Raw genomic sequence first — 12,147 nt, 5'->3', positions numbered from 1 at the left:
AAGTTTAACCCAGACCCTTCTGGGGTTCTGTGATCTGATTCCATGATTTCTGGCATTGGCAGAGGCTCTGCTGTTTGAACTCAATGTGAGCAGCTGGGACAGCAGAGAAGCACAGGCAAACCAGGAGGGAAGAGCAGGGCTGGCTGAACCTGGCCATGGTGAGTGCTGTGGAAGGGCCTGGGCTCGAGGGTGTGGAGAACCCTCTGGAACTGGGGGAACAGGGGGAACCACTTCCTTGCAGGGCAGAGCAGAGCTCCCAGGAGCAGGAATGGAAGGTGCTGGAGGGGCTGTGTGTGGCAGCAGGGTGGGTGAGTGGGCACAAACTTCTGGGGCAGCAAGAGAGGAGTCCAGTGGGGCTGTGATAGCCACTAAAGGAGTCTCCTCTTTCCCAGTAAAGCAGTTTCCTCTTTTCCTCAGCAGACAGCAGCATTCCAGAGCGGAGCTTTGCTGTCACCGTGAAGCAGGAAGAGGAGGAAGAGCCACATGCAAAGGAGCAGGGAGCCATGGAGGGTGTGGAGTGCTCTGAGCTTGGTGTGGGTGAGTTTGGATGTGGGAATCCCTGACATTCCTGCTGTGGGACAGTGTGCTGGGATGTGGGGGCTGAGGGGAGGCACTGGGAGAGAGCAAGAGCCATGCTCAGGTGGGGAGTGAGCAGGAAACTTGGGGAGAGATTTATTTTTGGGAAGGTGAAAGAGCTGGGAGGATGAGGCACTGTAGGTGAGGATTCTGGCACACCTGGAATGGATCCCTCAGAATATGAGGAATCATTAAGTTGAGAACAATTCAGGGCAGGGAGCTTGTTTCTGTCTATTTGAAAAATGCTGATTAAATTTTCAGCAGTAAAGACTTGATTCTTAATAAAAACAACATTAAGCCTGTGAAGTTCTAAATGCTTTCTTTCTATCTTTTTTTTTATTTTTCACATCATTTTACTTGCTGTAAATGGTAGTTTGTAGTTTTGTACCTTATTGATGGAGAGACAGAAGTTGACCTCAAATCAAAAAAAAAAAAACCCTGGTGTTCAATTGTTTTTAATTGTTTTTCAATACTGTGGTGGAACCTGAGCAGGAGAATGGTTCTCCACGTGTGTATCCAAGATCCAAACAGGCCTGAAGTGTAAAAATGTCTAAAAATAGGGTGTAAATAAGCTCACAATACAATTCTCACCCAGATCACGTCAATGCTGCAGCCAGTAAAACATTTTCAGTTTTGTGGTTGTGATGGGTTGAGTCCAGGAAGAGAAAAAATATTTAGTTTGTGTTTTGTTTTGAGTTTTTGCAGATTTTTTATTTCTTGGTGCATTTCACTTGTGTTTTGACAGCAGCTGTTTGTTCTGGAACAGGAGTTCAGGGGGGTTGTTGCCCTCCAGAGTCCCTGTGAGTGCTGTCACAAGAGTGGTAGAATATTGACATTTACAGAGAAATTTAGACCCAAATATGGAGGGTGGAGAAGAAAGAACTTGAAAATAAACAGAACTAACAAATCAAAACACCTAAATAATAATGACCTCATTATTATTTAGGTCACACAGAAATCAGTTTCCCATGGAAAAGTTTATGCTTTCTGGTTCAGCATAAAATTTGGGGTTTCAGTCAAAATGCTCAGTTGTGAAGAGCATTTTTAGCTTGCTCTTATCCAAGAATCCATGGGTTCTGTGGACTGTCAATTGATTTGAATGGAGTTTTTCCCTCTCGAGGAAATCCATGAAATCAACAGTTCATCTCACATAAAAATGTCATGGAGATATCAAACCTCTTGACTCACTGGTGTCATAGCAATGGAGCTGTTGGGGTTCCTGCTGCATTTCATCTCCTGTGGATTTAATTGTTGGAGACAGAAACCAACTTCCAGTCACAATCTGCTCGGTCAGATCTCACTCAGGAACAAATGAGTTTAGAACTCTCCCTAAAATTTTTGTTTAGTACAGAAAGAGGGAAAATTACACTTTGTTTTGGTCCAGTTAGAACTTGGATTAAAACATTTTATATCTTTATTTCTTAAAATACGCTTAGTGCCCTAAATTGCAGGATAATATTGAGGCAAAGGCTTCCTGCTGGCAGAGGACTGGGTTAGGTGGGTTACTGGGAAAGAATTCCTGGCTGAGGGTGGGCAGGCCCTGGCACAGGGTGCCCAGAGAAGCTCTGGCTGCCCCTGGATCCCTGGAAGTGTTCAAGGAAAAGTTGGACAGGGTTTGGAGCAGCCTGGGATAGTAGAAGGTGTCCCTGCCCGTGGCAGGGAGTGGCACTGGATGAGCTTTAAGGTCCCACCCAAACCATTCCAGGATTCCATAAGAGCAGGATGTATTCTGGGATAAAGAGGGAAAGTGGTGGCCCTTTGAAGCAGTGGAAGGACATTTGTGATTCCCTTGTGACCAGAATATCCTGAGTTCTGTTTGGGATCATCTCAGCAGCACTCCTGGCTTATTCTGCAAACAACCTGAGGTGCCCTTTCTGGGCTGTTTCTGTATTTTACATGCTCCATGTTTCATAACTTTTTGAAGCTGCCTTTGATATCAGAGGTGATGCAATATTTTACAGTCAGTCACAGTTTCTCTGTTCCAGCCCAGCTCTCCTGAATTTCAGAGACAAATACATGTATTTGTAGCAAATCTCTGAGCTATTTTGGGATTTGTGTTGTTTGAATTGCAAAATGGAATCCTGAATTCTAGACAAAATGTGAAGTGACACAGAAAGGGACACTTCAGTGCTGTGAGGAGACCCTGTTCCCTCATGGCTCTGAGAGGATCCTCAATCCTTCATAGCTCTGAGAGGATCCCCAAGCCCCTCACAGCTCAGATGGGACCCTGATCTCTCACAGCTCTAAGTGGGACCCTGACCACTCATGGCTCCTGAGTGGATTCCTGACCCCTCATGGCTCTGAGGACTTTGTTTCATCATGGCTCTGGGTGAAGCCCCGATCCCTCACTGCTCTGAGGGAATTGGCCCTCATGGATTAGAGGGGACCTTGTTTCCTTTATGGCTCTGGGTGAACCCTGATCCCTCATGGCTCTGAGGACCCTGTCCCCTCATGGCTCTGGGTGGAACCCCAGTCTCTCACAGCTCTGAGGGAGGATCCCGTTCCCTCATGGCTCTGAGGATCCTGTCCCCTTATGACTCTGGGTAGACCCTAATAATCCCTCATGGCTCTGAGGATCCTGTTCCCTCATGGCTCTGGGTGGACCCCAATGCCTCACAGCTCTGAGGAGGATCCTGTTCTCTCATGGCTCCGGGTAAACCCCAATCCCTCACAGCTCTGAGGGAGGATCCTGTTCCCTCATGGCTCCGGGTAAACCCCAATCCCTCACAGCTCTGAGGGGGGCCCTGTTCCCTCATGGCTCCAGGTGAACCCCAATACCTCACAGCTCTGCGAGCAGGATCCTGTTCCCTCATGGCTCTGGGCTGAACCCCAATCCCTCACAGCTCTGAGCGGGATCCTGTTCTCTCATAGCTCCGGGTGAACCCCAATCCCTCACGGCTCTGAGGGGGGCCCTGTTCCCTCATGGCTCCAGGTGAACCCCAATCCCTCACAGCTCTGAGTGGGATCCTGTTCCCTCATGGCTCCGGGTAAACCCCAATCCCTCACGGCTCTGAGGGGGGCCCTGTTCCCTCATGGCTCCAGGTGAACCTCAATCCCTCACAGCTCTGAGTGGGATCCTGTTCCCTCATGGCTCCAGGTAAACCCCAATCCCTCACGGCTCTGAGGGGGGCCCTGTGGACAAGATGCAGTAAGGGTGGCCGGGGTCATGGCGTGGCAAAGGAGCCCCATGGTGCCCCTGGCCGCCCCTCAGCCGCCATTCCCCACAGGGCCGGACGCCATTGGACACAGGGCCCAGGCCCCGGCGGAGGGCAGGAACCGGCCAGGGGCCAGGAGCTGCCAGGACCAGGATGTGAGAGGGAATCCCACAGAGACCGGCTCCGGTGAGTGGTGTCAGGGCAATGGTGGGAGAGGGATGTGGGACACTGAGCACCTGCCAGGATCTGGGGACATCTGAGGTGTGGGTGGTGTTTTGGCCTGGAGAAAAGGGGGCTCAGGGGGGACCTTGTGGCTCTGCACAGCTCCTGCCAGGAGGGCACAGCTGGGGGGGTCAGGCTCTGCTCTCAGGGAACAGGGACAGGAGCAGAGGGAACGGCCTCAGGCTGGGCCAGGGCAGGCTCAGAGTGGATACTGGGAAAATTCCTTCCCCAAATAGTCTGTCCACAGCTGCCCAGGGCAGTGGTTGGGTCCCCATTGCTGGAGGGATTTAAAATCCCTGTGGATGTGGCACTTGGGGACATGGTCAGTGGTGGCCTTGGCAGTGGTGTGGGAATGGTTGGACTCGATGACCTTAAAGGGCTCCCAACCTCAACAATTCCACAATTCTATGACCAGCATCTCTCCAAGGCACTTGCTGTGCTGAGTTTGGTCTTCCAGCCGCTGCTGTCAGGCATTCCATCCCCACCAGCCTTTCCAGGACCTTCCATCACTCCCTTCTTTTCCCTCTCCTGGGAAATCCTCCAGTCCCTTGGCCAGGTCTGCACTGTAAAGGTGCAGAGCACTGGCCCATCTGCTTTTCTTTATTTACTCTACAGACTTTTGTTTTCTTTTTTCTTTTCTCATTATTTGAATGAATTTCTTTAAGAACTCTGTTCTCATGAGTGTTTCTCTTATGGGTGAGAAGTGGTGTGTGACTGAGAGGCATTGAAAAGGAAACAACAGAACTCTGACAGCACCAAGAGAGAAAGAAACTCAAGGACAAGAATTCAAGTGGCTCTGGCCTCTCCTGGGGCCCTGGAGAACGTGTTTCCACTTGTATGAAGATTTTGTGCGTTTCTCAGGCTCAAAAATCTGCTGAGGGTTTTGTAACCAACATTTCAGGTCTGTTCAAGAGGCCTTGGTCAGCAGGAACTAGAAGTGGAGCGAGGTTTTCTCTGGAATGTGAGCTAGAACAGAGCAGATCTGCCTGGGCTGGGTTGACAGTTGGAATTAATTTTGTATGGTGTTAAAATAACAGTGGCTCTTGTTAACAGAGGACAGCATAATCCAGATTAAGCAAGAGGAAGAGTTGTGCACTGCAGATCGGAAGGAGGAGGCTGCAGAAGCTCCTGGAGAGCCCTGCCCAGGTGAGTAACTGCATACCTCAGAGGGAAAATGAAACAGAGGGATTAAATTCCAGGTTGTGTGAATAAATTCCCCACCTCTGCTCATGTATTCCAAATCTTTAAGAAGTTCTGAGCAGACTTGTCAGCAGATCCCCCAGGTGAGGGCTGGTGTTGCCCCTTTCCCCTCTCACAGACACTTTGGAGTTTGTTGCTGCATGGTTGGTTTTTATCCAAGTGTGGCTCTCCCTAAATTCCTTCAGGTTGCTTTTTCCCTCCTCCCTTCCCTTCTGGGGTTCTCCTGGGTAAGGAGGAGCCCACAGACTTCTCTGAAAGGCTGCAGAGCCCAGGGCCCTGTTCTTTGCCCTCTCACTTGGATCTCTTTGTTTTGCAAATCAGCTGCTCTGCTTTGCAGATTTTCCTCACTCTTTTCAAAGGTAGTGGTGCTTCCTGTTGGCTCCACTAGAACTGTACTTGGCTCCCTGTGTTTGTAGCCAGCTGGGATTTTTAGACCTTTCCAAAGGTTTCCTTAAGAAACTGGGCTTAGAGGAGCTTGGCTTGGGGTAACAACCTCCAAAGAAAGCTCAGACCAGGGCAGGTTTACAGCCTTGTGAAATCCTGAGTTTAGGCAGGTATGATACACTTCTGAACTTCCTCCCTCAGCAGAGCGAGGATTTTACGAGCCTGAGGCATCCAGTCAGACCAGGAAAGGCAGCGAGGTGGATGCCAGGGAGCTGCCAGGCACAGAGGGTGAGCACCTCCAGAGAGATCCTGCCACAGGTGAGGATCTGCCAAAAACTCCACTGCAGGAATTGCCCCTTAATGGCTCTTCCTGTTGTGCTTTCCCTGCTGCTTTGTTACTGTTGTGCATTCCCAAATTATCCAGGCTTTGTGTCTTCCCCTGGTGTTTCTCAGTTGTGTAAATTCTCCCCAATGAACAGGATTTCAGACTTATGCAAGGGGTGTTTCATCGTGGATTAAACAAGAGGAGCCACCCTGCTCTGAACAACAGGACTTGCAGAAAGAGGAAATCTCTGCAGATCCAAATACAGGTCAGTAATGGATTTCAGCTGGGACTTTGGGGACAGTAAATCCAGTTTAGAGTATTTTTTAATACTGTGTGAAATGTCACAACCTTGCAACGTTAACCATGAGAGAACTGGGACAAACCTCAGTCTGCTGGTTAATATTTGGTCACAAAAATTTTGGGTTCTGTCAGCTGAAGAGGCTCCTTCCCTCTTGAGCCAGCCAAAAGCTGCCAGAGGCACTGGCTTGGGCTTGTGTTGAGGCAAGCCCAGAGCTGCATGGATCAAGTTTGTGCTGCTTTTATCTGGATAAAAACCTGGCTCAGGGCTGGGCCCACAGTGCTGGGCAAGGGAGTGACATCAGCTGGTGGCCAGTCACCAGTGGTGTCCCCAGGGCTGGGGACATCCTGGGGCCACTGTGTTTGATGTCTTTGTCAGCAGTGTGGATGAGGGGAGGGAGGGCACCCTCAGTCCTTTTTATGGCCAGGATTCCCTGCCCTGAGGACAAGTTTCTCACTTCTCATGCTGTCAGTTCTTCCAGGCATTTCTGGAAATGGTTTGGAGGCTTTGGGGATTTTTGGTGGTCTTGATCCCCATCCCTGTAATCCATTCCCACTTCTTGACCTCATTCCTGCCTTTGCTCTGTGTTGTGCTTGTCTCCAGGAGCTACAAACAAGGGTGTTTGTCCCAGAAATTGCTGCCTTATCTCCACATGGCACCCCCCTCTCCAGCCACATCTTGTTCTTTCTCATGGCTCCACTGGATGTGGCCATCCAGTTATCAGTGTTTGGGACACACATTCCTTTATTTTCTGGGAATTGGGAGCTCAGTGGGTCTCACTTTGGACTGCAGTTTATAGGGTTGCAGGAGGGTGGGCTTTAATCAGGGATTTTCCATCCTGGCTGCAATTCAAGTCAATGACTTTCTTTGAAAGTTCCATAACAAAAATGTTACTCCACTTGGGTTGTTATTCAGGCAAGACAAATGGGTTCTGAGGCTGTTCACCAAAAAACGGGTGCTTGTTAGACAGCACAAGTTCCTGGGAGCAGAGAGTGCTTCTGATAAACCTAGGAGGGGAGGTTTAAGTTGGATATCAGGAAAAGGTTCTTCCCCAGAGAAGAACCTTCAGTGCCCTGTTGGGCACTGAACAGGCTCCCCAGGAAATGGGCATGGCCCAAGGCTGCCAGAGCTCAGGGAGCATTTGGACAATGCTGTCAGGCATTGTGGGGTGGGATTGTGGGGGTGTCCATGCATGGCCAGAGATTGGACTCCATCCTTGTGGGTGTCTCCCAGCTCAGGGGATCCCATAGTTCTGTGACTTGCTGAGCTAACTCAGGGCCCTGCTTGGACTCTTCTCCTGGAGATGCTCAGGAGAGTGTCTGGAGAGCAGCTGGGAACACTGAGGTGGGACAGTGTCTGCTCTGTTATCTGGCTGAGAGGCTGAATCTGAGACTGCAGCAGTCATTTTTTATGTAGATTTTAAAAAATACAGTTGAAAAAAAGTCCTTCTATTTTCCTGGAACTTTTGTTCCAGTGGATGCTGTTCCTCCCTTAGTATTAAAGATGTGGCTTGGGGCTGGGAGGGACATTCCTAAGGGGACTCCTGAATTAAAAATCTCTGAAATCTCTGTTTCAGATGAAAATTTGAGGAGGGACCATCCAGCAAATTCCTTGGAGAGCAAGACCTGTGACTTAGAGGTACCAGGAAGACCAGGAGAGGTGTTTCCCAAAGATCCCAGCCATGGAGTGACATGGGACAGTCAGTGGAATTCAGAAATGATGGAAACAACCACCACAGGGAATGGGAACAGCCTTGGAGGTGATGCTCAGTACGATTTCTTTAGTGCTCAGGAAAAGAGGCCCTGTATGTACAAGTGTGAGAGAAGCTGCCCACAGCAGGACCAGCCTCAGCAGGCACTGCAGGGAGAAGGGGACATATTTCCAGGCTCCACGTATGAGAGGATGTTCCCTCTGCTGCACCCACACCCAGGAGAGATGGGAATGGGCCTGGGAGAGAAGGGAATGGGCCCAGGAGAGAAAGGAATGAGCCTTGCAGAGAAGGGAATGGGCCCTGGAGCTGCTCCCACCTCCTGTGAGGGGCCAGGGCCCCACTCTGAGTGTGGAGAGACTCCCCCAGGCACAGGCAGGCCCCATGACCAGGACAGCCTGGGCACAGAGGAGGCTGCTGAAAACGAGGAGAGCTTCCCCACGGACACCTCGGGATCCAGCCCCTGCTGGGAGCCGCCCCTGGCCCGGGGCAGCCCTGCCCAGCAGCAGAGCCAGGGCCGAGGCAAATCCTACATTTGCAGCGACTGTGGGAAAAACTTTGTGTGCCATTCGTGGCTCGTGAGGCACCAGACGAGTCACACGGGAGAGAGGCCCTACAAGTGCTCCAAGTGTGACAAAACCTACAGGAGGAAGGATTACCTCCTGAACCACCAGCGCCGGCACACGGGAGAGAGGCTTTTCCAGTGTCCCCTCTGCAGCAAGAGATTTGTGCTCAAGAGGAGCCTGCTGAAGCATCAGGAAGGTCACATGCAGGACACCCACGTGCCACTGGTCAGCTGGCCCTGCGGGAACATCAGGGGCTCTGTGATGCATTCCATTTAGGACATCCCCCACAGCCCTTGGTGCATCCTCCAGGGCAGCACCCCCAGCTCTGTGGCAGACCCTGATGGCAGGAGGAGGCTGTGGTGCAGCCACCTCGAGCCTCTCCCAGGAAAAGGGAGCTAACTGGAGGTTATTTTGTGTTAGACAGCATTCACCAGTGCCTGTGGATTTGGGGAGGTGGAGTTTGGAGGTACTGCTGGCTGTGAGTCCATGTGGGAGAGAAACCACATTGACATGGAACAATTTGTGATGCGTGTTACAAAGAAGAGTTGTCTGAATAGAGAGAAATTATCCAAAATGTATCCAAAATGTTATCCCAGGAATCTGGAGTCCTTGGACTGGGCTGGGAGCAGTGAGTTAAAGGTATTAATTGTCCACTAAGGAGTGAATCGGTGTCAGGAAACACACACACTTGGGTGAGGTGCTTTGGGAAAGGAAGTGTTGCCCCTGTGGCTGTAGGAGGAAGCCTCTTTCTTCTGTGGCAAACAGAAAGAGGCTGCAGAGCCTGGGAGGCAGCTTATTCCCACTCTTAAATCCTGGGGCTCCTCGCTGCTAAACCCCAAGGGAGAATTCCTGAAGGCTGAGATCCTTCCTGGGAGTTGTAAGATGGCCAGGCAGCCTGGAATATGGTTTTAATTCTGCATAGCCTTAAAGTTGTGTTGCATTTCTTTTCCCACATTGTTCACAGACTTCTGTGTTAGTTCAGTTTTCCAAATCCTATGAAAGCAGACCATGGAGATGCTGCAGAAACCTGGGAAACACAGAGTTAATGAGCTGCTGTGTCCCAAGCACTGATAACAGGATCTGCTGGAGACCAGGCTGGGTGGAGGTAGGGCAGCTCTGCTCCTCCAGCCTCCTCCCCCAGCTCTGTGTGCTCCACTCCCAGGAGGAAAGAAATTCTCAAGGTTTGTAGATGCCCGTGGTCAAAAAGGAATGACAGGTGTCAGAAGGGTCCAAAAAAGCTCACAAAGTTCTAACAGCAAATTCCACCCTCAGCATGGGAATTTTTTGCCCTTCTGGTCGGAAGAGAAATAAAAAGGTAAAAGAAGAGAGGAAAGAGAGAGGGAGATCAGAGAGATAAAGGGAAGGATATCACCAGTCCTGGCTCCAGCATCAATCCAGCTGTGTTCAGGATCCCAGAGGTGCCCTGTGAGCCCTGGATCACCCTTTTACAGCCACACCCTGGGGCTACTTTTTTCACTTTTGATGCAAACGAGTCAGCAGACACAGCCCATCCCTCTGAATCTCTTAGAAATGGATCAGGGGGTCTCTGGTGGGTTTGATCCCCCTGATTGATCAGCCTTTGTTGGACACTCCATGCCTTGTGCTGTGCATGCTGTGCTTATCTCCAGGAGCCAGAATAAGGGTGTTTGTCCCAAAAAAGAGCTGTCCCTGCTCCGTGTGCCCCCCTTTTCCAGCCACATCCCGTCCTTCCCCATTCAGTGTCTCACACAACAGTCCTTGGCTGGCTCCACAGCTGAGACACAGCCCTTTATCTCCTGGCCTTCTACAGAATCCAAAGTGATAAACCAGGGCCTGAAAAATGACCAGCCTGAGACTCTTCTTGCTTCAGCAGAATGCAGGGAAAGAGAATTATTTGAGAATTTAGGTAGGAAAAAGCGTGGTAGAGAGAAAAAAGACCCCAGAGAGGAAATGAAAGGGGGGGAAAAGAGCTGAATTATTGCTGTCAGTGAAAACTGAGCAACTGCAGAAAGAGTAAAGGAAGAAAAGGAGGAAGACAAGCCCAAAACTGGAAAAATCAGAGGGGCTGAAAATTTCAGAGGGTCCCCCTCTGCAGCCATGTCTTATTCCAGTTTGTCCCTTGTTACCCAGATCTGGGACACAGCAGCACTTTAACTCCTTGGTGCCCGGGATGGTGCACCCCAGGGCACTGCCCACACGGTGTTGGAACCCACAGCTCTTACTGGGGCCAGCTTAGCTGCAGCTCCAGAAATTCCCATTCCTGCCATGGCTGGAATTTGCCATTGTGGTACTTTAATTCTAAATCAAGGAGTGCAGGTGCTTTGTAGAGTCTGTGCCCTGTAGCCTCTGGAATTCTTCTGGGGTTAAGGTTGGCAGATTCCTGCTTCTCACCCAGCAGCCATAAATTACCCTGAGCAGTTTGGCACAGGGGGATTTGCTCCAGGGATTTTAACTCTTTGTCCTCCGGGTGCTACTCCAGCATGCTGCTATGTTAATACTGGATATTGTGCTCTTGTGTCTATTAAAAATTTTTATTAATTGTTGGCAAAACCAGCTGAAATGTGAATATCCAGGCCATTATTCTGGCTGCATGGATAAGATTCCACTTGCTGGATGTGTGGCTATTGAGGAAATTTCCCTGCATGCCCATCCAGGAGCCACTGTGGAGTCACAGCTGAGCAGTACCTGAGCCAGCTCCTGTGAGCCCGTGGGTCCCTGTTTGATGCCACTGCACACTCACACAGCTTTCCTCACAGACTCCATCCCAGATTTCCCATTGCAGAGCCTCGGTCAGCTGGATCCTTGCAATAATTTAACCTTGATACAACGGCAGGGTAACAGCTCAAGGTGGTGCCTCCATGCTGGGACCCAAACAAAGGAATTCCACCCCCTCTCCGGGCTTTTCTCACCTCACCACCTAAACAGAAAATGTGGGATGACCGGCTCCTGCTGTGTCCCTCACTGTGCCCTTTGTTATGCAAAGCTCGGGCAGTTCCCGTGCCCTGGCTCCGGATTGTTTCCCTCCTCACGCCCGGGATGCTCTTGCAAATGAACCTGGCTCAGATGGAACGGGATCGCTTTTCATGAGCCATTTCCCGAGCTCCAGGAGGTTCGGGGGGTGTTGGAGGAGGTAAGGAATGACCTTACCTGGGTTCTCGGGATCACCCCGAGTTTCCATCCCGTTCTAATCTGTGCACTTGTAGCAGCTAAGGCTCCAAGGAGTTAAGGCTGTGCCCTAAACGCTGATAAGGAGCGGGATAGAACAGGATGTGGTTGGAGAGGAGGGCACGGCAGATTGGCCGGTGCTGTTCAACTCCCCCTGGGGACGCTGAGACACGACAAATAGGGGACAAGGCCAGAGGGGAAGCGAGCAGGGAGATCTGCAGAGGAGCATCGAGATCACCACAGCCCCCCAAAGCCCCCCGACCCAATTCCAGAACGGTCCAGCAGCGGGATTGCGCACACTCTCTCATTTGCATGGGAAGTGGGAAACCTGATGCCGGGGCGGAGAAAATTTACCCATAAGGAGGTGTCTCCACAGCATCCTCGGGACCCTGCACACCCTGCACACCCGGATCGGCGCTGGAGCCAGGACTGGTGATGTTCCCTCACCTCTCCCCTCGCCCCTCCTTCCTTTTTAATTTACTAATAGAAGATCAGGTGCTAACTCATGGCAATTTCCATGCCAAGTGTATCATTTACTAATCAAACTTCGTAGCTCTTTCGGGATCCTC

The 12,147-nt window shown here is 50.8% G+C and overlaps 1 protein-coding gene across 1 annotated transcript in view; it reads left to right on the top strand.

Annotated features, from left to right (window-relative positions):
* LOC129117671 (uncharacterized) overlaps positions 1-12,147 on the top strand; it is a 29,474-nt gene that overhangs the window by 2,165 nt on the left and 15,162 nt on the right. The window contains exons 4-10 of the mRNA XM_077190476.1: positions 63-158; positions 418-537; positions 3,804-3,917; positions 5,007-5,099; positions 5,739-5,855; positions 6,017-6,127; positions 7,737-8,708. Coding sequence (XP_077046591.1) covers positions 63-158; positions 418-537; positions 3,804-3,917; positions 5,007-5,099; positions 5,739-5,855; positions 6,017-6,127; positions 7,737-8,708 — 1,623 coding nt within the window. The remainder of the gene's footprint in view (positions 1-62; positions 159-417; positions 538-3,803; positions 3,918-5,006; positions 5,100-5,738; positions 5,856-6,016; positions 6,128-7,736; positions 8,709-12,147) is intronic.

Source organism: Agelaius phoeniceus, chromosome 1 (genome assembly GCF_051311805.1).
Source record: "Agelaius phoeniceus isolate bAgePho1 chromosome 1, bAgePho1.hap1, whole genome shotgun sequence".
Taxonomy (NCBI): domain Eukaryota; kingdom Metazoa; phylum Chordata; class Aves; order Passeriformes; family Icteridae; genus Agelaius; species Agelaius phoeniceus.
Note: the sequence above shows the minus strand (reverse complement) of the source record. Positions and strands in the feature narration are given on the sequence as shown.